Source organism: Suncus etruscus, chromosome 14 (genome assembly GCF_024139225.1).
Source record: "Suncus etruscus isolate mSunEtr1 chromosome 14, mSunEtr1.pri.cur, whole genome shotgun sequence".
NCBI classification, from domain to species: Eukaryota; Metazoa; Chordata; class Mammalia; order Eulipotyphla; family Soricidae; genus Suncus; species Suncus etruscus.
The window spans coordinates 52,239,764-52,262,756 of record NC_064861.1 but is presented as its reverse complement, the minus strand read 5'-3'; the positions used below and the strand labels follow the sequence as shown (position 1 = coordinate 52,262,756).

Here is a 22,993-nt window from a genome sequence, read left to right as displayed (position 1 = left end):
GTGTGTGTGTGTGTGTAGGCCCCGCCTATCCTAATTCCTCAGCAGCCCTATGGCAGGTACACTGGATTACTGGGCCCACTAAGTTTTTCTGAGCAAGGAACCCAGCACCACCCAAGCCAGCAGTGACCTTGGCCACACATTTCTCCTGATTAGCTGGGACCTGTGAACCAGGGGGCTAGAAGGCATGCTGGACGCTTGCCAATCTTCAGCCACCTGTCCGTGGCTGTTCTCCTAGCAGCCTGAAGTGGTGGGTCACCCCTCCCCCAGGCTTAGGTGGAGGCAGCGACAAGACTGGACCCCCACAGCTGTAAACTGCAGAGGTGAAAACAAAAGGTTAACGCTCAGATGTTCACACTGGCTGGGAGAAAGAAGGCGACACTGCTCTTCTGTCTGGGATGTCTTAATTGTCTCACTTGGGAATTAGCTAGTGACAGAGGATGCAGGGGAAAGGGACCCAAGGTGAGCTGAGGTCAGAACCTCACAGAAAACAACTTCCTGCAGCAGGCCCAGGGCAGGAGATGCTCAGCATGATAGCTGGCTGCGGGCTTTGCCTGAGAGAACATGGGGTTCTACCCCTGGCACTGCAGTCCTGAGCACCAATAGGCAACCCTTCAGAGAACACTGAGCAGGTAGCAACCTCAGAACCACAGTGTGACACCCCCCCTCCCCCAATAAAACTGAAGTAAATATGCAGGCTCCTGTTTGGTGTGGGGAAGGTGGCACCAGGCTCAGCAGGGCCCCCTGCCGCTATCTTTCTGAGATTTGCCTAAAATATTGGGGGTCTAGGCCCTGGGCAAGAGCTGAACCAGAGGCCTTTCATTTCCCCATCTCCAAGACCCTGCCCACACCATACTGACTTCTGTGGGGGCTTCAAGTTCAAGATGGGCTGTGTGGGGCACCAGGTACCTGCCACAGAGAAGCGGACAAGATGGCACCTGCCTGGACCCCCTCCCCCAAGTCAGCAACCAAGGCCTCTGTGTGGGGGTGTTTCCCAGCCCAGCCTGAGAGGCCTTTGGGGTTTCCGTGGGCCAGCGTTTCCTACTCTGCGCAGCCAGCTTTCAACACAAAGGGAGGAAAGGGTGGGATTGAGGGGGGCTAGGAGGGGACACACAACTGCAGGGGGTGGGGGTGGGGTCTAAAGTAGGTGGAAGGACATTGGCTGTGACAGACCACATGGAGGCCTGCTGGAGGACTGCGGTGGGACCCCCAAAGATGACCAGTCAGATGCTAAGAGGACAGACATGGGTCCAAGACTTACCAAACCAAGGCAGTGGTCCAAAGTCTGTCCAGGTTGTGATTTCCTGCTTCAGAAGAGAGGGAGGATAATGGGGTATCATGGGTCTCTAGACAGAGTGTGCGTTTGTGTGTGTGGGTGGGTGTATGTATGTAACTCTGGACTCCAAAACAGCCTTGTCTCTTCTCATCTCCTCAATATTGGGAGACTGGTCTAGCCTGCTCCCCACCCTCCTCTAGGTCCAGAGGGAGGGGTGGGGTATCTCTGGCCCTTTCTCTCCTGAACAAACACAAGGGAGTGCCCACTTCTCCTCCCTGGACAGCCACCACCTCCCACTATTCCCAGCTCACCTGCCCTGGGGTCTCCCATCCACTGGCTGAGGAAAGCAGGGGACCCCACCCCCCTACCCCCCTTATACCACAGTTCCCACAGCACCAGGCCTCTGACAAAGGAGGCCATGCCGGCCACTGGTTTAATCAGTGCAGGTTATTTACAGGTGAGAAGTATGTGGAAACACAGGTAGTGCCTCAGCTTTGAGGGCTAGAGAGCTGCAAGGGGCCAGAACCACAGACAGACAAGTGGACAAACCAGCGAACAGTACCATTTCCCCCCATTCCCCTGCCCCTACCTGCCCTCTCTGGGAAGAGAAGCTGGATAGCCCGCTCAGCCGGGAGGCAGAGGTAGGCTCCTGGGGATGCCAGTGCACAGCCTACATGAAGATGAGCTTCTCTTTCCTCACCATCTTCCACAGGGTCCAGAGGACACCCTCAGACTATGGGCCCCACCATGTGGGCACTATCAGCCCCCTCTCCCCTAGAGTGGGGCACTAGCACATAGGAGCTGTGGTCTTAGAGCATGGAGAGAGGAGGGCAGTAGTGATGGGTGGGCCCAGTGCTCCCCTGCGGGAAGGGGCCTTAGTAGACCCCTTTGGTCCTTGGAGGGAAAGGTGTGGACTCGAGGGGTGTGTAGTGTTGGGAGCTGCTGGCCCAGGGTAATGTAGTGTCCTTTCACACAAAGAAGCTCAGTAAACTGGGGTGGTCAGAGGTGGGCTGGGAAGAAACCTAACCTCAGGACACTGTAGTCTGTGACCACCTCCTACGGGTGGGAGGGAAAGGTTGTACTTCTGAAGGTGGAGACTCAGCCACCCACATGTCTCAAGTCCCAACAGTCTCCATGGAGGGCTGGGAAAAACCCCAACCCACGGGCCACTCTTCCACCTGGACCCTCGACTCTTGGGGCTGTGAACCCCCCGTGAGATAGCTCTAATCTCTTCCTGTCCTGAGGGACCGCCTTGGTCAGGGTAGCAGAATCAAATGCAATTAGTGTTCAGGGAGACGACCAAGAACGGACACCAGGGTATAAATAAAAAGGGGGTGAGCCTACGGGGAGGCTGGAGGACCTGCCCCTCTGCCCAAGAGAGCCTCTGCACTGGGGCGCTGAAAGCTGGTCCCCCCCTAGCACCGTGAGCGAGGAGCAGGTGGTGGCTCAGACCCACTCCTGCAGCGAGCGTTTGCAGTATAGGAGCATGCGTGGGGCACCCTTGCGCTGCAGCTGCACCAGTGCATAGGTGAGGCCCAGGATGCAGAGCAGCAGAAGCAGCGGCGGCACCAGCACCAACACCATGTTCACGGGCGGCGTCACCTCCTCCATCTGCACCACCACGCGACTGCCACCATCCCCAGTGCCGTCTGTCCCCTGCCCCCCATCGTCCACACCCTCCTCGTCTCCGCCTGCCCCGGGCTCTGCACCCCCGTCGGGGTTGAAGGGTGGACGGGCCACGTCGGGCCAGTGGGATCCTGGCTCCACATGCTCTTGGCAGCCCATGAAGTCCCGAAGGATGGATTTGGGGTAGCCGGGTTCGATCCGCAGGCGCTCGTTGTCAAACTTCCAGTACTTGGTGCCCTTGTAGAAGTAGGTGTAGGCTGGGGGAGGGAGGGCAAGCAGGCCAGAGTGGGGTCAGGGGGGTTTCTCATGGCTGTGTCCCCCCAGCTTGTTGGGGCCTGGCCAGGCAGAGAGGGCCCGGCTGTGCATCCAGGCAGGTCCCAAAGTCTGCTGGGGTGGGAGACCCAGTTGCATGCCCGAGATGGGTTCCCCCACTCGACAGTGGGGTGGTGTCCATGCTGAGGAAATCTGGGTCACCTCCTACCACCCAGCCACTGCCCATCATCCTTTCAGCAACTCAGCCTTGAACTGGCCCTGGGGGTAAACTGGGCTCTGCTGAGTACAATAAGCAAGCTCAGAGCGGCTGCAGAGAAGCGTACACAGAGCATGTGAGTGCACGGAGCATAAAAGCACAGGCCCGCACACAGCAGGGCCTGAGGATGGTGCTAATGGCTTTTCTGGATGTACCTGCCCCCCAGCTGTTGGAATCAAAGGGCTGCTTCTCAGTGGCTGGTGATTCAAACAGACCCAGGCTTCCCTAGGAAGAGCCGCATCCCCAATACTCTGTCTGAGATGTGAGCCAGGAGAGGGACCCTGCTGAGGACCCTAGCAGGCCTGGCTGGGATCTGGGACACTGGGCTAAAGCGTTCTGGTCCAGTGTGTCCAGCTGCAGGGAGGTGTTTTAGAGGCTACTGGCTCAGCTACAGGCCTGACACTGGAACCCAGGGGTCACGGGCAGGGGTTGGCAAGTGCCAGGCAGGTGGGTGCTGGGTACCTGCATCGTTGCTCAGGAAGGCCCCTTTGGGAGAGACTGGGATGCCCTGCCAGACACTGATGGACTTGGGATAGCCGGGGTCCCCACGCTGCGTCTCCTCATTAAAGCGCCAGTACCTGGGAGGGAAGAGTAGGAAGTGAGTCAACTGGGCCAAAACCATTTGCACCCAGTCTTCTGCAGCAGAGGGGTGTGTGTGTTTGTGTGTGTGTCTGTCCCCCTTCAAAGGCAGGACACTCACCTGTCCTGCTGGAAGAAGAAGGTATGGCCCGTGGGCTCCCACCAGATAGCTGTGTCAATGCGGTCGTAGGGGATACCCAGGCCATAGCTGGTCAATGGCTGTGGGTAACCAGGCTCCAGGTTTGCTTCCCGAAAGAGCCAGTAGCGATCACCTGGTAGGAAGGGAAGGCAAGGTGGTAAGGTCAGTCCTGGGAGTGCTGGGAGGGGCATAGCGTGCTATATGGGGTCCACAAATCCACTGACATGGGCTGCCACACACTTCACACCCCACACACTTGCAGACCCACAGACACACTCATTCCCCATGCCCGTACATTCACACACACTTGTACACTCACATATATACAAGGATACAGACACACATCCCCCTATGTCTATGTATATACATGCACAACCATACATTCCCCCCATGCCCTACACACACCTATATACTGACACTTATCACACAAATATATACACACACACACCTCTTCCCCTTTCACACACATCCCAATACACAGCAGGACTCCACTGACTGACCAATGCCACATACCCACAACCCACACAAACTCCCTCAACCAAGTTTTGTACACACACACCTCTTCCCAGTACCAAGGACCTGCACATAAAATCCACACTACACAATAAAAACCCTTAGACCACAGTTCTCATACAGACAGGAAGAAAGGTGTCTACATCTAGGGACAACCTCCTGGGGCACCCAGTGCATGGCTTGGGACTCCCACATGTAGTGTGTGAGCCCAGGTCTGTCCCACTAAGTACTTGCTTCACTGAGGCCTAGGCCAGTGGGGGGTGAGGACACAGCCCTGAGGCAGCACTGAGGGGTGGAGGCTGCTGGTATATGCAGACCTGAGAAATCCTGCCTGGCTCATGGCAGGCTGGGGGTGTGGTATGGTCAGGTATTTTTTGGGTGGGGGGAAGGCACACATAGCAGTGCTCAGGGGTTACTCCTGGCTCTGCACTCAGTAATCACTCCTGGCATGCCTGGGGAATCACATGGGATGCCAGGAATTGAACCCGGGTTGTCTGAATGCAAGGCAAACGTCCTACCCATTGTGCTATCACTTTGATCCCCTGGTTGAATGTTCTTATAAGGCACAGGAGGCAAGGACAGAAGGGAAAGAAAATGGGGTTCACACTTACCCTCAGTTAGGGCAGTCTCAGGGTTCCAGGTTTGTCTACCTGCCCCACCCTCCCTTGTTGCTGGGAGGCCTCGACCCCTCCCAGAGAAGCCACCAGTGGGTGTCAGGATACACAACCAAAATGCCTTCCTGGGGTCAGGGGGTCAGAGGCCAAGTCAGAGGTAAGGCACAAGGCGGCTGACCTTTAAAGAAGACGAAGCGTCCATCCTGACGCTCATAGGCAGCGCTGATGTCACTGGGAAGTCCACGCCAGAAATGCCCGATGGGCATGGGGTAGTTGTCCAGGACCCGGTTGTGCCGGACACGCCAGAACCAGCGGCCCTGGTAAGGGAGTGAAGTTGGCACATGCACAGCCTGATCTGGGAACTCTGTCCCCCCACTCGGTTCAGGGGAAGCAGAAGCCACTGAGACTCACTTAGAAAGCCTGGACAGCAGTAAGGAGAGAGGCTTGGAGAGTAGGAAGACCCTTGGATTAACTGTGGGGGCTTGGACACTACCCTCGTTCCTGGACTGGTTCCTTCTGCCTAGGCAGGAAGGTTCTCCAGAAGCTTCTGAGGATCAGGGTCAGGATCCAGCCAGGGCAGGTCAGTGTGGCCAGGGATAGGACAGAGGCAGAGCAGGGGTGGGTCCAAGAGGTGGGTCCAGGGGCTAGCTGGGCAGGCTGACCTTGAACACAAACATCTCCCCACGCAGCACGGCCACTGTGTCGAAGTCCCCATCGCAGATGTTGGGGCCATACTGGTCAGGGCGTTCTGTGGCACGGGGCAGGACTGGGGGTCCTGGCTTGGGGGGCCGCTCTGGTTTTCCTCCTGGGGGATGTGACTGAGGGGGTCTGGGAGGCCGATGGTCTGGCCGTCTGGGCGTCACAGTGGGGAGAGGTCGGGTAGGCTGTGGTTGACCATCTGGGGTGCCTGCAGAACAAGGGTTAAGAGAGGGTAATGAGGAAGGAAGCCCAGAACTCAGCTAGGATCCCAGGCTCCACTGACACACCCTATCCAATGGTCTGTGAAGGGTCCTATACTTATGACCCTCAGAAGCCCTTTCCCCATATACCACACAATTTGAGGTGCTGTTGTCAGGCCACCCCTTCCTCCCTATGTCCAGGGACTTAGATTCCCCTCTGGCTGCCAGCCTGCTCCCAAGAGCCATCAAGAAGAGTGGGTTGACACGGGCAGAGAAAGGCCCACTCTCCAGGACTCTGGGGGGAGGTCGTAGTGGGGGAGCCTTGGTAAAGGGCCAGCACAGGTCCTAACCCTCCTAAAGACCCTCAGGCCTTACCCAGAGGTTTTCTCAGGGGGTTCTGAGGGAGGGAGGGATGGATGCCACCTGCTTCAAATTCCCAGGACATGCAAAGCTAACCGCACTTAGCAATGCAACCTGCCCGAGAGGATCAAGTACAGGACCTCCTGAAGGAAGCCCCATTTAACCAGCATATTCAGGAGGCTGAGGTAGAAGTGAGGCCACTATGGGTTGGCTGGAGGCCAGGGTCAGTTTCTCATATCATCCCAGATTTGTTGAGTGGGCTAGTCCCTGGATCTTGGGGCATTTTGGGGCTCCCACGCCCCTCACCGTAGAGCTGCTGGATGCCTCGCAAGTCGTCCTCGGGCAGCTGGAAGCTGTCGGTGTCCATCCACTGATAGAAGGGCGCCATGATAGCACTGGGGTTGCTCGAGTGCTCTAGCCCCAGTGCATGGCCCAGTTCATGCACAGCCACCAGGAAGAGGCTGTTCCCTGAGGGGGTGGCCACATGGTCAGCTCCTGTCACATTCTCAGAAGAGGCTGGGGCACAGACTTGGCAAGTGGGAGGCTTGGGTTCCACCACCTACACTGAAGGGTCCCTTGAACACTACTGGGTTATAATCCCTGGATACATCCCAGCACCACCTATGTGGCACAGAAATAAAGGGGAGCTAGTAGGATTAATATAGTAGGGAAGGCACTAGCTTTGCATGCATAGGACCCCTTTGCATGCAGTATGATCCTTGGTACTGCATATGGTCCCCCAAGTACCACCTGGAGTAAACCTTGAGCAAGAGGCAAGAAAGAAAACATAAGCAAACAAAACAAAACAAACAAAGCTGGGTTGACTGCAGTGCCTCTAACATCCCATCTGAGCAATGGGTGTAATGACCCCCACTGATCCCACTCCTTCCCTACTAGTCCTCAGAGCTTGGGAGACAGAGTTAACTGACAGATCCTGTGGATCTGGAAAATGGGGTTTTCCAGGCTCTGCTGTCCTCACCATGCAGGTCAGTGCTGGAGAAGGTCCAGGGCTCATCTGCATCGAAGTGGGTATCTCCACCAAGACCTGGGCCAGGGAAATAGGCATGGGCCAGAAAGCCCCCCATGCCATCGAATGGGGAGCTGTCACCATGGAAGCCAGAGGCAAAGAGAACCATGATGTCAGCTTCCTTCTGCCGCCGCAGCCGGATGTCTTCGAAGGGCACCTCCTGGAAGACCAGCGGCGTGGCCTGCTCCCACACTCGGAAAGCCCTGCGCACTGCCTCCAGGGAATGGTACCAGCCCAGTTTCTCCGTGTAGTTCTGGATGCTGCAGGGAGGGACATGGGCCAGTGAACATAGAACCTGAGGCTAAATGAGGGTCCTGTTGGACTCACATACGGTCTGACAGGGCTCAGGGATAATACTGATCAGTTCTCTGCAAAAGGAAACAGGCAGGGGCTGGAGAGTTAGTATAGCTGGTAGGGTGCTTTGCCTTACATGTAGGTGACCCAGGTTCAATCCTTAGCATCCCACTGCCAGGACTGATTCCTGAGTGCAGAGCCAAGAGTAACTCCTGAGTGAGATGCAAATCCAAACAACAATGAAATATCTCATACCACAGAAACTGGCATACATCATAAAGAATAAAAACCAGGGCCGGAGAGATAGCACAGCAGCGTTTGCTTTGCAAGCAGTCGACCCAGGACCAAAGGTGGTTGGTTCAAATCCCAGTGTCCCATATGGTTCCTCGTGTCTGCCAGGAGCTATTTCTGAGCAGATAGCCAGGAGCACCGCTGGATGTGGCCCAAAAACCAAAAAATAAATAAATAAATAAATAAATAAATAAATAAATAAAAACCATAAGTGATGGGGGTTGGAGAGATAGCATGGAGGTAAGGTGTTTTTTGCCTTGCATGCAAAGGTCAGTGGTTCGAATCCCGGCATCCCATATGGTCTCCCAAGCCTGCCAGGAGTGATATTTGAGCATAGAGCCAGGAGTAACTAACCCCTGAGCGCTGCTGGGTGTGACCCAAAAGCCAAAAAACAAAAACAAAAACAAAATATTAGTGCTGGCACAGATATGAGGGGAAGAACTCTCATTCACTGCTGGTGGGAATGTACACTGGTCCAGCCTGTTTGGAAAACAATATGGATATTCCTCAAAAAAATAGAACTTGGGGCCGGTGAGGTGGCGCTAGAGGTAAGGTGTCTGCCTTGCAAGCGCTAGCCAAGGAAGGACCGTGGTTTGATCCCCCAGCGTCCCATTTGGTCCCCCCAAGCCAGGGGCAATTTCTGAGCACTTAGCCAGGAGTAACCCCTGAGTATCAAATGGGTGTGGCTGAAAAAAAAAAAAAAAGAACTTGAGCTTCCATATAATTCAGCAATACTCAGCAAAATCACCATGCAGAAAGCCTTTTGCAATCCTCTGTTTGTCGCAGCACCATTTATAATAGCCAGAATCTAGAAACAACTCAAGTGCCCAAGAACAGAAAAGTGTCTAAAGAAACTATGGTACATCTGAATACTATGCAGCTGTTAGGAAAAATGAAGTCATGAATTTGTTTATATGTGGAGGGTCATGGAGAATATGCTGAGTGAAATGAGTCAGAGGGATAGACATACAATGATCGCACTCATTTGTGAGATATAAGAAAAATAAAAGATACTATGGTAATAATATCCAGAGATGACAGAATTAGGAGGACTAGTTCATGGTAGGAGGCTTGCCACAGAGGATGGTGAATGTAGTTAGGGTAATGAACAAGTCCACCGTGACAATGATAGTTGGAACTGATTACTCTGGATAAGAACTGGGTGCTGAAAGGGGATAATAAAGTGATATGTGTGGTACCCCTTCATAGTGCAAATCAGTGTCAAAAAAGAAAAGAGGGGCTGGAGCGATAGCACAGTGGTAAGGTGTTTGTTTGTTCTGTCAACACAGGATGGATTCCAGTTCAAATTCCAGCATCCCATATGGTCCCCCGAGCCTGCCAGGAGTGACTTCTGAACACAGTGTCAGGAGTAACCAACCCCTGAGCACCTTCAGGTGTAACCCAAAAACGAGAGAGAGAGAGAGAGAGAGAGAGGGAGAGAGAGAGAGGAGAGAGAGAGAGGGAGAGAGAGAGGAGAGAGAGAGAGAGAGAGAGAGAGAGAGAGAGAGAGAGAGAGAGAGAGAGAGAAGAAAAAGAAGTAAAATACCTGCCCCAGAGGTAGCTAGGGGAAAATGAGTGGGAGGGAAACTGGGGTCATGGGTGGCAGGAAATGTGCATTGGTGAAGGGTGGTGTACATCCTAAAATTGAAATTCAACCACAATTTTGTAATCACAGTGCTAAAACAAAGTAATTATGAGGAAAAAAAAAAAAAGAGTAACAACCCCTGAGCACTGCCAAAGTGGCCCAAGAACCAAAACCAAAAAATGGGGGGATGTTTGGGAGAAATGGTTCTATCAGGTCCAGGATTCATGAGGGTATCAAAATATAAGGCTGAATTGTGCAAAACAAGTTTATTTAATTAAGAAAGCAAGCCATTAAGTTAAAAAAAAAAAGTACAGATGACACATGGCCAAGAGCAAGTCCTTGAAAATGGGAGACAAGCAAAGTGCTGAGGTTTGGGTGGGAAATGCATGCATGGTTCTGGACATTGGGCCAATCCTGGGCTGGGCTCTAATATTATCAGTATATGCACCTGAGACTAAAGGATGAGGCCTGTGATTGACCAGGCTAAGTGTTGGAGGGCTGCCAGATCTCCATGGCAGGGGGTCAGACCAAGCGGTGTCTAAGGGACAATCCATCTGTTCTTCCTCCTGACATGGGACTCTAAGTGGCTGGACTGGAACAGCCCTTAGGGACCCCTGAGTCAGGGGACTCCGAAGAAAAAAGGAAGGTTCCAGAACCAGGACTTATGCAGGCATCTGGCTGCCTGACCACCTGACAGATGCCTGGATTCTCACGCCCAATGCTGCTCACCCTGATGCCTTGCACAGTTCACGCAGCCCCCAGGAGCCCCTCTGGCTGGAGCTGCTACTGTTGGCAGGTGGCAGGGAGGATGGGGCTGAAGCAGCTGCTGGAGACTGGCTTCAGCATGGGAGCAGGGCCTCAAGATTCTCCTTGACACCCTGGGGTGCAATGCTGGGAAAGGAAGTTTTCCAGACGAGCCAGCGAGAAGCCCTGATGCCTCTGGGAGGGAAGGGGGTGCCCTGGTTTCTGGAAGGGAAGGAGGTACACTAGTGTGGGGTGCAGCCTGTGGCAGTGATGAGGTTCCTACCTGTAGGTCAGGTGATGGTTGTTCCACTTCCTCCCGGTGAGGGCATAGCGCTTCCGTCGCCGCCGCAGATTTGCTTTCACACGTACCCCAAACTGGTCTGGCACCCCACAGCGAGGCCGTTTCATCCACCTGGGTCACAGATGTGGAGGAATGAGCCCTGAGCCTGTCCACCATAGCTCTGCCTCTTCCTAAGGGTGCTCCCTTTTGCCATCCCTTCCCATAGGCCTTGGTGCAGGTTTGGGGATTGGGGTTGCAGAAGACTCTGGTTTCAAGAGGCTCATCAAGAAAATGGGGCAATGAGTATGTCTTGGGAAACATGGTTCCCACCTGAATCCCCCTCGCCAGTGCCACCCAGAAAGTGTGTTTCAGAGGCCTGCCTGTGCTGGCTCAGCAAGAATGGGGTGTCTCTGACTCAGAACAAGGTCAGGCTGGGCTGTGTCTCCAGACACATGGGTCCAGTCCCCAGCCCTGCCCATGTCAGCAATCACTAAGCAGCCTCAAGCTCCAACTGACCCACCCAGCCAACCAGAAGTGGTCCAGAGGCCCATATTTCTCCTTAATGGAAAATCTATGGGCTCAGACCCTGTTGGGGAGAGGCCCGACACCCCAGAGTCTGGGAAGGACTCACGCCTTGGTCTCTTCATCCAGGATGCCCGTGACGGGGATTCCGTAGAAGCGCTGCATCTCGGCCAGGGCGGAGGCCAGGATCTGGGCCGAGCGCAAGGTGGACATATGGCGGCTGGGCTGGGGCAGGTAGCCATAGAGACGGAGCCAGTTCTGCAGAGACGAGTCCATGAGGTGACAATGGGTTGTCACCCCCAACCACCATCACACCTACTAACTCCAAGCCTACTACAGCTGTCTGCTGCTTTCCATTTGTTCTCCCTGCCTCTACCTCCCCTGGCTGTTCCTGAATAAGAGCCAGTACAAAAGGTTTTCACTCAGGCCAGATCTGGTCAATAGCCTGCTTTAGATTATTTATTTATTTATTTATTTATTTATTTATTGGCATATCCAGCACCGCTCAAGAGTTACACTCACTCAGAAATTGCTCCTGGCAGGCTCGGAGGATCATATGGGATGCTAGGGATTGAACCCGAGTCTGTCCTGGGTCGGCCACATACAAGGCAAATGCCCTACCATTGCGCTATCTCTCTGGCCCCAAGAATTCGCATGTCAGAGGAAAAACCAAGCCTCAGGTGAGTGACCAGACCCTCACCACTTGGGCCTGCCTTTAATAAGCTCTCATTCACCTATCAGCCAGGCTGACCCTGGCCTCAAGGCCTTTGCACTAACAGTTGCTGCTAACAGGACATGCTTATTCCTGTCTCCCACGCACTCCCTGGATCCCCAGTTATCAGCGTGGTTCACATTCCTGTTTGATCCTGATCTACTGCAATACCCTATTAGAGGTGCTGGAGGTCATCAATGACAAAAAGGTCATACCTTGCCCCTGGCCCCTTGCCCTCAGAGGCCATCTGGCACTACTGAGAGCTGTCCCTTTTGCTTTCTCCCAGAATCTGTGTTCACAGAGGCTCTAGTTCAGGGGCCTCAAATTATGTATGAACCATGGCCCACATGAGGCCTGCCAAGGATATTTATCTAGCCTGCAGGTGCTTTTGCCACTGCTGCCTGTTATGTTCTGCTTAACAGCAAACTGGTCCCAGGGCCTGCAGTGCACATGTGTGGGAAGTGTGCCACACTCTCCTCCTCCAGTCTTGGGCAGGGTTCTCATAGTTCTCATTGAAATACTGATAAGTTTGTTGATTTATCTTTAATTTTTTGGGGGGACACACCCATTTTGATGCTCAGGGGTTACTCCTGGTTAAGCGTTCAGAAATTGCCCCTGGCTTGGGGGGACCATATGAGCCGCCGGGGGATCGAACCTCGGTCCTTCCTTGGCTAGCGCTTGCAAGGCAGACACCTTACCTCTAGCGCCACCTCGCCTGCCCCTGATTTATCTTTTCTTGTCCTTCATTTTAAATATTGTATTCGTTTCTGTTTTATTGTTTTTTACTTCAAAATAAGATATGTGCAGTACGCATAGGAATTCTCATTCATATTTTTTTAAAATATACTATAGTCCAGCCCTCCAACAGTCTGAGGGACAGTGAACTGGCCCCCTGTTTAAAAAGTTTGGGGGGCAGGGCTGGAGAGATAGCATGGAGGTAAGGCATTTACCTTTCATGCAGGAGGTCATCGGTTCAAATCCCGGCGTCCCATATGGTCCCCCGTGCCTGCCAGGAGCAATTTCTGAGCCTGGAGCCAGGAATAATCCCTGAGCACTGCCGGGTGTGACCCCTCCAAAAAAAAGTTTGGGGGGGTCAGAGAGATAGAATAGAAGTAGGGTGTTTGCCTTGCATGCAGAAGGATGGTAGTTCGAATCCCAGCATCCCATATGGTCCCCTGAACCTGCCAGGAACGATTTCTGAGCGTAGAGCCAAGAGTAACCCCTGAACATGGCCAGGTGTGACCCAAAAACAAAAAAAAAAGTTTGAGGAACCCTGCTCTAGTCATTCACACTGACCCTTCATGGTGGGCCACTGACCATTAGAGGGAAACTACAGGGAATCCTGAAGGTTTTAGACATGTGAAGCCCCAAGGTTGGGGGAGCATGAAGACCACTGTAGGGGTTGCCAGCAACCTCAACCTCCTGGAGTGTGTCCTCTGCATCTTTCCTTGCCCACACTGGGTCTCCAGGTACCCCCAGAGTAAGGCTGCTAAGTCCTGATCTCTGGGGGTTCTAGAAGGTATACAGCTGGCTAACAGTAAGCAGACTTGTGTCACTGGCCAGGGCACAGTCACTAGTCAGCCACAAGTGACATTCAAGACTTTGGGCACTTGCTCTGGGCCCTGGCACCCCAGCCCAGACCTGGCCCCCAGGCAGATGGGCTGAGCAGTTCCTGGCGTTGCAGAACCAAAGAGGTCTGTGCAGAGGAATTGTTAGCACCAAGACTGCAGGCCTGGCCACAGGACAATGAATGAGGCACAGGAGCCAGAGTGATAGTACAGTGGGGAGTGCACTTGCCTTGCTCATACCAATCCAGGTTTGATCCCCAGCATCCCAAATGGTTCCCTTTAGAACTGCTGGGAGGCTTCCTGAGTGCAGAGCCAGGAGTAAGACCTAAGCACTGCCGGGTGTGGCCTCCAAACCAAAATAAATTAATAGCTAAAATAACAAAAGAGGCAGACACTGGAGCGGAGAAGCCCCTGTGAGCACCCAGCACGGCCATGCTTCCCTGCGCCTCACCCATATCAAGGCTGCTTCATCTTGAAGGACTCTGAAGGGCCCATGTGGAAACCCATACCCGGCCTGGTGCCAACAGGGATCCCCACGACCATGGCCATTAAGGTAGGAGGATTCGAGCCCCCACATGGCCAGAGAGAAAGGCAGTTCAAGTGGGGGCAGGAGTGCCCTGAGCCCACCCCAACAACCACTTCGCTCCTCAGGAGACCCTCAGCTTGGGGCTGCACACAGGAAACCTCTCCTGAGGCCTGGGGCATGGGTGCAGAGTGAGATGGAGATGGTGAGGACTGAAGGTACAGTTAAAGGGAGCGGGAGCTGCCTCAGCGAGGGCACCTCACCAGCACCCGCATACAGAGGGTAAAAATATCTCAGCAGTGCAATCACGGGCCACCAAGGGGCTGATTAGTGTCTGCAAGTGACAGGAGAGAGGGGGGCCCTGGGGTGGTGGGGGAAGGGCAGAAGGACTGTCTGCCCTGGATGGAGGGGGCTTTGGTCCATGAGGCCCTGGAATGGGGCACAATGCCAAGAGGGCAGTGCATGGGCTCGAAGGCAGCTCCCCTGGGGCCCCTTCTATACACGGGCAAACACCTCTCCAAGACTGGGGAAGCCACCAGCTGAGCATGTGCTACCCTTGACCCCTTTGCTCTTTGTGGCCAGAAGCTCTGTCCCTGCGGGGCCCCACTGAGGAGGTGTCTCGGGGCAGGGGTGCAGCCTGGCTTTGGCAGAAGCAGGCTAGGGGCTGAGTGCCAAGGGCCAGTCGTGCCAATGAACCTGCTGGTTGGCAGTAAACCCACTCCCAGCGCCAGAGGCAGGCAGCAGTTGAGCTTCTGGCCAACACCCCCTGCTGCTGCGTTATGAACAGTATGGGGGGAGGTGGGTCAGGGGTACACAGGGGTCTATAATCACCCCAGACTCTCAAAATAGGACGGGGGGGCACTGGTCCTCATACTTGAGCCCTATTCCAGCCCCCATTACTGCACTGGTGGCTCAAGCCTAGCAGAGGCAACCTGCCTTCTCAGGGGGAGAAACTGAGGCATGGGAGGCTGGGGAGATAATGGGGGATCCCCATTTCTGAGAGATGCAGGCTCCACCTGCAGCCAAGATTTTCACCCTCTCCTAATGCTTCAGGAGAAAAGCAAAGAGAGCTGGGACCTCCAGAGACTCAGAGGGACTCCTGTCCCCCCACCCCCTCACACACCCATATCCACACCCATAACCTACACAGTAGTTCAATACAGCAGCCAAGAGCTGAGTATGTCAGGGGCTAGGCCCTCCCTCCCTGCCTGCCTGCCAAGCCATTCAAATCACAGCACCCCAAACCAGTGATTTAGACCTCCTACCTGCAGCCAGCGGCTAGAACCGCCCCCCTAAAAGGTCTACAGACTGCCACTCACCAGTGTTCAGACAGTGGGGTGCAGAGAGGGACAGTGGGGCCAGGGAGATGATTCAAAGACATGCCTGTATGCATTGCACTCAGCTGGCCTTGCTTTGAACCCTGATGCTGTCTGAGCCTGGAGCACCCCCCACAAGCATAGCTGCTGTCATGCCAAACAGCAAACAACCCCTCCCCCCCAGAGAGGGCAGAGGCTGAACAGAGACACTCAGGGGATTGAGCATGACAAGTGGACTGGCTCTCAGGGGAGCGGCACCAGTTCCTCCTGGCCGGAGGTTGGGGAGACACAGGGCCAGTTCTTCTGAGGAACATTGCCCAGTGCTGAGCACTGGATCGCCCCTGCACCCCCATCTCTGCTGGATCTGGGCGCAGGGCCACGTCAGCAGGACTAGCCCTCCCTGCCCCCTGCTGGGAGAGTAGGCCAAGGCCGGCCCTGGGGAGGCGTCTGGAAAAGGAGACAATCAATAGGGAGCATTAAGGAGCCCAGGGGAGGGGTGTGCCTGATGCCCCCCCCCCCTTTATCCGAGGCAGCTAGCTAGGCTGCATAAGAACAGTCTTGGGCCTGCCAGCTCTGAGGCTGTAACCCAGGCCAACCACAGTCCTGGTTCAGCTGCACTTATCAGACCTCCTGACACCTTCAGACCTTGGCAGAGTGCCTGCCCTCCCTCCATGCCCATGTCAGGGCCTGGGCAATCCCAGCCATGCCAATAGGCAAAGGGCTGGTATGGAGCAGGCAGCTGCCCTGGGCTCACCCTCTCCAAGAGCTCTGAGCCAGGAGCCCATGTATCATCTAGAGGGGCATCAACCCATCGGAGGACCCTCAAGGCCCTAAATCAGCCACTTCACGACACCTCTAAGACCCCACTACCAGACTGACACGTATCTACCCGAACCCTGGCAGAGACAGGTCATCTAGATGTTAGGAAATTCTTAGGCTGAGCAGAAATCGATGCCTGGTCAGGCTTGTGTGCTGGGGAGCAGGGCTATGTGGTGGGAGAGGCCCAGCATCTCTTTGAACCCCACTTCCTTTCTCTGCCTGGCTCCCCAACCATTGTGCATGGTGAGAGGCACAAATGCCAGTGCTAGCCCCAAAGCCAGATCCACATCACTCCATCACTAGGGAATGCATGCCAGGGGCTTAGATCTTCCTACTTCCCAAAAAATTGTGAGCAGGGAACAGAGGTCTGGGTGACTTGACAATGAGAATGAGTGGCATTGGGGGGGTGTCCAATCCAGTGGGCAGAAAGAAGACATTCCCATCCCCAGTTCCGTTGTTCCCCGCCTACCACCAACTTGGGGGAAAAAAGCCAGCTGAGTCATGGGTTCAGTAAGGGTGGGCAGGGTACCTGCCTTGCTCACAATCCATTCTGGGTCCATCCCTTACACATTAAGTCCTCTGAACCCCACTGGGAGTCATCCCTGAGCAGATCCAAGAGTGAGCCCAGAGCACAACTGGGTGTGGCTCAAACCCAACCCCACACCCCAAAAAGGGAAGTGGAAAAAGAGTCATCAAAGTGAAAATCTGGGGGGCAGAAGCAGCATATGGAAGGGACTGAGAAGTGACCCTGCCTACTCAGAGGGGCACCTCACTTCAGTCCTGAACAGACACACGCCAAGAAGTATTGGAATATTCTCCTTTCATATACTGAGACAAAGAACCAAGTTCAACATGCCCAGTAGCATGGGCCCATTCCTTGTTTCTTATACTTATTTCTCATCATAACTAGGTGTTACCACCTTTAACCAAGTGCTTCCTGAGTAACCCCTGCCTGTACATATGAACATAAATTTGGTCTCTTCTGTGGGTGACCAGAAATAGGGTCCAGGGCTAGGGACCAGCTCCAGAGAGCTGAGAGTTCCAGGTTCCCGCAATTCAGGCATCAGCTGGCAGCAGCAGGTTGTACCCATAGGGGACCCAGGTCCTCATCTGTTTATCCAGACTGAGGGGGTGGGGCTGCCAAGCTCACTTCCTGACACCCCACAAGGAAATGGATGTGGCAAGAGAATCAGCTTGTGTCTTGGCTCTCAGCACAGCCAGCACACCTCCGAGATTCCTGCTCTTGGCTGCACTATCAGCACTACCTTCCCCCAAACAAGCCATCCACAGCAGTGCAAGTGTCTTCAGGCCACACCCAGAGATGCTCAAGACTCACTCTTGGGGCCAGAGTGGTGGAAGTGGTAGGGCACTTGCCTTGCACGTGCTAACCTAGGACAGACCATCCCATATGGTCCCCAGAGCCAGGAGCGCTTTCTGAGCACATAGCCAAGAGTAACCCCTGAGCATCACTGGGTGTGGCCCAAAATCCCCCCCACCCAAAAAAAAGACTCACTCCTGGGATGAGTGTGGGATGCTGGGGATTAAACCTGGATCAGGGGCCGACGAGGTGGCGCTAGAGGTAAGGTGTCTGCCTTGCAAGCGCTAGCCAAGGAAGGACCACGGTTCGATCCCCCGGCATCCCATATGGTTCCCCCCAAGCCAGGGGCAATTTCTGAGTGCTTAGCCAGGAGTAACCCCTGAACACCAAATGGGTGTGGCCCCCCTCAAAAAAAAACCTGGATCAGCCGTGAGCAAGGCAAGTGTCCCACATACTGTACTATATCACTCTGGCCCTAGAATAGCATCTTGAAGAGCAGTGTCTTTACTTGAAAGGCTCCTCTATCCTTGGGGCTCACACATCTGGAAGTGCGTTTCAGGGTGCTTGATGGGAGCAAGGGCCCAGCAGAGACCCCTGATACCCTGTTTCTGCAGCATCACAGATGTGTCTGTGCCTGCTGACCACAGGGTATGATGCCTCCCTCTTACAAGCACCCAGTCAGCAACTGCCCCTACCTCAACTAGAGCTGCACAAAGCCGTCCAAGTTCTAGGGACTGGGGTCTTGAGATCCCAGTCTAAGATCCAAGATCCCTGGGGTGATGTTCAGGATAGGGCATGCTCCTGGCTTTGTACTCAGGGATCACTCCAAGTGCTTGGGGGACCATATGAATATTGGGAATAGAACCCATGTTGGCCACGTGCTGTACTGTTGATGTAATCCCTAGAACAGCAACACCTTGAGGAGGTGCTGGGGTCTGGGAAGAGCACTTTTCTTGGGTGCTATCTTGTGTGCCTATTCATGAGTCATCCCTGAGGCTCTAGCTATAAACTTTACTGTCACTTGCCTCTCACTGTCACTATTTTGGAAATAAATAAGCTTCTGACATGACTTTAGAGGGAGTTGCATATATGGACGTCGTTAAATAGCACCGGCTTTGACTAGAGCCAGGCCATGGAGTATTCCACTGGGGTGAACACTGAAGGGAGGCAGGCATGAGTCCTGCTCCCAGCTGTGCAGAGCTGATGATGGCAAGGAACATCTGGGTGAGGCAGGAGCAAGAGGGGAGGAGCATAACAGACCAGAAGTGGGGAGAGGTTTGTCCACACCTGGTGGCACTGCTGTTCTGATTTGGCATCAGAGCACATGGCACATGGGTGTGGGGATTCTGAAGGACTTCTTTAGGGGGGCTGGGCATCTCAATCTTGTTGCCACTCCCCCTCCTTAGAGTGATAGAAGTTAGTGCCTGGTGGTTACGAGGTCTTGGGGCTATGTCTGGTCCTTCAACTGTTTTCAGTCCTGGAACAGCCCCAGAGAGCAGAGGCTCAGCACCATGGACAACCAAGGCCCCTCACCATGCCCACTAGCCTGCTTCTCTGGGAATTGGTTTTTGTGGGTTTTGGGAGGCCACACCTGGTGATACCAGGGTTTACTCCTGACTCTGCACTTAGGACTATACAAGATGCTGGGATTGAACCTTAGTCAGCCACATGCAAGATAAGTGCCCTCCCCTACTGCTTTGGCCCTCTCTGGGCTTTGAACTAGAGAAGGGAGGGGAAGGTTTGTAGCATCAGGAGAAGAGACTGGAAGACAGTGCCAGGAGGAGAGAAGACTCAGCTTCCTTTGGCTCCCCTCTCGCCCTCACATAAGGCCCTTGCCCCTAAGGGGCTACGGCTTTCAGGCAGACCAGAGGGGCAGAACCCCAATTTAAGATGCCCTATGCCCTCCTTTTGCTTAGCTGTGGGGGTAGGGGAGGAGGGGGGAGCCTGGGTGTCTATTTGAAGAAGCAGGGTGTGTCTGGGTATTAGTGGCAGATATCACACTTGTGAAGGCAGAGGGCAGGTGAGTCACCTGCATGGAGGCGGGGCAGGGGTGAGGCTGCAGGAAGAAATGGAGCTTCTTGGATGTAAACAGAATTTTGAGGGGTTGGGAGAGGTGCAGAGGGAAGAGCGGATCAGAAAGAAGACGGTGTTTGCCTTGTAATGGTTGGTCCAAGTTTTATCCCTGGCATTCCATATGGTCCCCAGGAGTACTTTCAGAGCAGAGTCAGATGGAGCCCCCAAACAAAAAAAAAGATAAAGTTGGTCAGAGAAGGGGGAGTCCCTCAGATGAGGGGGACCAAGGAAGGCTAGGTAGGACCCTGGTGGGGCAGTGCACCTGCAGGAATGGCCTCTGGCTTCCTCTGGCCTGGTTGCAGGCTACAAGTAGCTGAGGGCTCAGCCACCGCCCTGGGAGAAGTAGGCGGGGCTGGCTCAGAGCATCTAGTCTAGACCATTTAGCTATGCTCCAGGGCAAGAGGCTTTGGATACAGGGTAAATTCAGATCTGGTCTCAGGAAGCAGGGACCTGGGGACAGTCTTCTCCAGCCTGCCACAGCCAGTCACTATTTGAGCCCAGTTGGGTCAGACTGGACAAACTCCAAAGAACAGCTTGTAACCGAAAGGAGCTGGGAAGAAGTCTGCCCCCAATAATCAAAGGTCCCCTCAGCCCTCTGGATTCTCAAGAAGAATCCAGGAGAGGGGCTACAGGCTGGTACCACCACAGGCTAGAGTGATCTCAAGTGTGGATGTCTCACTTGAGTCCACTGGGACTGGAGGGGGAGTGGAGGATGAGCAGAGCAACAGGAAGACAAAGAAGCTGCTCAGACCTCAGCTGCAACGCCTGAGGTCCTGCACAAAGTGTAGGGCAAGGCCAGCAGCATAGCATCCCCAGAGGCTCATAAACTCTCAAAGAGGGTATTGCAGTTCTGGCCCCAGCTTTTCTCCAAAGTGGCACATGGACCCAAAAGCATTTTCTCCTCACTGGAGGGCTGGCTTCGGAGCAAACCTAGGGCCCTGAAGGGATTCCCCTCAGGCCCCTGCCAGAGTGTCAGTGTGAATGCGGCTGATGGCTCCCAGCAGCTACTAGCCCTGGCTGGCCTGGGCGGGAGGGCCAGCAGGTGGGGAGAACTGATGAGGGGTGAAACTCGAGCCCGGAGGAATTCCCAGCCCTTCCTCCCAGCCTTTATTAAAGTAGGGCGGGGAAGGGCAGGCTTCCATTGGAAAAATCTCCCAGTCTGCCCAGCGAGGTGGGGAAGCCACCGGGGCTGGGAGGGTGCACCCGCCTGGCTGCAAATAGAAACAGGACACTCGGCCCCCGCAGGGAGGCTGCAAGCCGCTCCAAGGGCACCCAGTCCCCAGCAGACCTGGCGGCTGCAGAGGCAGATCTGGAACCCCAATGCTCCCGGGTCAGTCCTCCTAGTCTCCTAGTCCGGGGCTAGGGGTGGCGAGCTAGGGCTATCAAGTCTGGAAAGAACAGATCCCCATTTTCCTGCTGGAGCAGCAGAACCGGTGCGCTCGCAGCTGTGCTGCTTCTTGCTAGGGGACCCTGTGGGGCCAGGGGCGCTGGCTAGCCCATGCTCTGCGCCTTGCTTTGTCACTCGCGGGACCGATAGGGAGAAGGCCCGCAGAGACCCTGTCGGACTCCCGGGGAGAAGATGCTCGGAGCGCACCATCCCCACTCGGTGCTGCGCATTAGGGGCAGATTGATGGGGGGAAGAAAAGGGCTCTCGGACCCACGCAAAAGTCCAAGAAAGTCGCCAAAGAATCTCAGCTGTCTGTGGCCCAGCGGGTTCGCACCCCATTTCCCCGACACTCCCATCCGAGCTTGCAGAGAGCAACGATGTGCCTGCCGCCACCCAGACCAGCATCATCCTAAGCGAGACCCACTCCGCCCCACCCAGAGCAGCCCCTTCCCCACTCGCAATGCTCGTTCCGGCGCGCCCCGAAGGGCTCTCGAGGAATACGCGGGCCCGGGAGGGAGGAAGGAAAGGAGAGGAGGAAAGGGCTGGGGGTGGGTGAGTGGGTGGGTGGGTGTGTGCAAGGCCATCCGTGCCAGAGCGGGATGGTGGATTGGAGAAAAGGGGGTGCGAGCTTGGAAAGAAAGGTCGGTCTTCCAGGATTTGCCAAGAGGTGCCCGAGGCGGACGAGCTTTTGAGGGACAGCTTGGAGGGGGCCAGGTTCCCCCCTTTATTTCCCAGCACTGTCCCCCACGGAGGGCTCGAGTGGGCGTCCTCCAGCTCCAAGCTTCAGCCTGCGGGCGTTGCCACCTCCGCCCCCTGAATCCCCCCCAAACCCCAGGCCAAGGGGGGCAAAGGCGGGGTGGAGAGGGAGAGTCCTTACTTCAGCCTTGACTTGCGCGTCCTCCGCCGAGGCGCCGGGGCCCAGGCAGCCCAGAAGCAGCAGGCACAGAGTCAGCAGCCGGGGCCACCCCGCCGCCGTCGCCTCCTCCTTCTCCTCCTGCCGGCCACCGAGGAGGCTGATCGGCCAGTCCCGCCGTCCAGGCGCGCTCGCGTCGCTGCCCATGCTCCGCGCGTCCGGACACGCGGGGCTCGTCCACCGACTCGCGGGCGCGCAAACTTGCCACGCTCCCTTGGCACCCCGATCCCCGCTGTGGAGCCGAGTCCCCCCACTCTGGGCGGATTCCCACGCCCGGGGAGACTTCGGGGCAGGGCAAGGGCAGGTCCCAGCGCCCCGATCTCACCGCCGGGAGGTCCCGCAGCCTCCCAGGAGGCGCAACTCCCGAGCCTTTGTCTGGCTCAGCGCTCCGGCCGCCCGGACCCGCGGCGCCCCCCGCGCGTCCGGCTCCTTGTGTCCATGCTCCGGGGACAGGGCGCGCGCCTCCCGCCCGGGGGGGGGGAATCCTGCCACCGGCCCCGGGTTCCTTCCCCACACCCCCACGCGAGGTCCCGTGAGGAGGCGCAGGGAGCCGGTTGCAGCGAGCGAGCGAGCCCGGGAGCCGGCGCCCGACGTCCCCCGGGCGAGTTCGGCGCAGCTCGGGGCGCACCCGGGTCTCCTCCCCTTAAAGGGCCCGCGCCTTTCAGCGCGCAAGGGGCCAGGGGCGTCGGGACCCCCCCCCCCCCCGCCCAGCTGCCGCTGCGGGTTTCTCCGTAGCAGGTGTCAGCGGTGGGGTTCCCCCCCCCCCCCCCCGCTGCCAACCCTTTCCGGACTGTTCCTAGATGGCGGGAGTCGTTCCTGCCCGCCCACTTGCACAGTCACTCCCATCCTTTGCAAGGGGGGTGTGTATGTTAGGGTGAACTTCCAAAAGTGGGCACCCCAAAGAGTGCAATAACAAAACTGGAAACGCCCCTCTCTTCCACCTGGTGGTGGTGATGGTTAGCGAAGGGCTGGGGAGGAGGGACCCAAGGGTGCCGTTTTTTTTAGGCTCAATAGCAAAGCACGTGTTGGTCGGAGCCCAAGGTGTATTTGGCCCAATGGGAATGAGGGTGCAGTGGACAGAGCGCCATA

The 22,993-nt window shown here is 55.6% G+C and overlaps 3 protein-coding genes across 5 annotated transcripts in view; all 3 read right to left on the bottom strand.

The window, feature by feature from the left end:
• Window positions 1-22,993, bottom strand: part of NDRG4 (NDRG family member 4) — a 518,571-nt gene that overhangs the window by 334,306 nt on the left and 161,272 nt on the right. Inside the window, exon 1 of one of the 3 annotated variants that reach the window (XM_049786136.1) lies at window positions 10,245-10,257. The exons of 1 other annotated variant lie outside the window; for it this stretch is intronic. The gene's annotated coding sequence lies outside the window, so the exon portion shown is untranslated. Of the gene's footprint in view, window positions 1-5,405; window positions 5,411-10,244; window positions 10,258-22,993 lie in introns of those variants that run through there. One more of the 3 variants, XM_049786138.1, reaches the window with a different exon arrangement.
• On the bottom strand, window positions 1,673-22,136 carry MMP15 (matrix metallopeptidase 15). The gene is made up of 10 exons (XM_049786127.1): window positions 21,869-22,136; window positions 11,385-11,533; window positions 10,757-10,885; window positions 7,512-7,819; window positions 6,839-7,000; window positions 5,936-6,180; window positions 5,452-5,590; window positions 4,129-4,279; window positions 3,891-4,006; window positions 1,673-3,156 (listed from the first exon to the last, which is right to left on the bottom strand). The coding sequence occupies exons 1-10, from the start codon at window positions 22,049-22,051 to the stop codon at window positions 2,720-2,722; spliced, it is 2,019 nt and encodes a 672-aa protein (XP_049642084.1). The 5' UTR covers window positions 22,052-22,136; the 3' UTR covers window positions 1,673-2,719.
• Window positions 16,138-22,993, bottom strand: part of USB1 (U6 snRNA biogenesis phosphodiesterase 1) — a 35,103-nt gene continuing 28,247 nt past the window's right edge. Inside the window, exon 8 of the mRNA XM_049786152.1 lies at window positions 16,138-16,148. The gene's annotated coding sequence lies outside the window, so the exon portion shown is untranslated. The remainder of the gene's footprint in view (window positions 16,149-22,993) is intronic.

Coding starts and splice junctions, on each gene's coding strand:
- MMP15 (XM_049786127.1), bottom strand. CDS start 22,051: ATGGGCAGCGACGCGAGCGCGCCTGGACGGCGGGACTGGCCGATCAGC. Junction 11,534..21,868: donor ACGCGCAAGTCAAGGCTGAA/GTAAGGACTCTC, acceptor TCGTCTCTGCAG/AACTGGCTCCGTCTCTATGG. Junction 4,280..5,451: donor ACGCTTCGTCTTCTTTAAAG/GTCAGCCGCCTT, acceptor CCTTCCTACCAG/GTGATCGCTACTGGCTCTTT.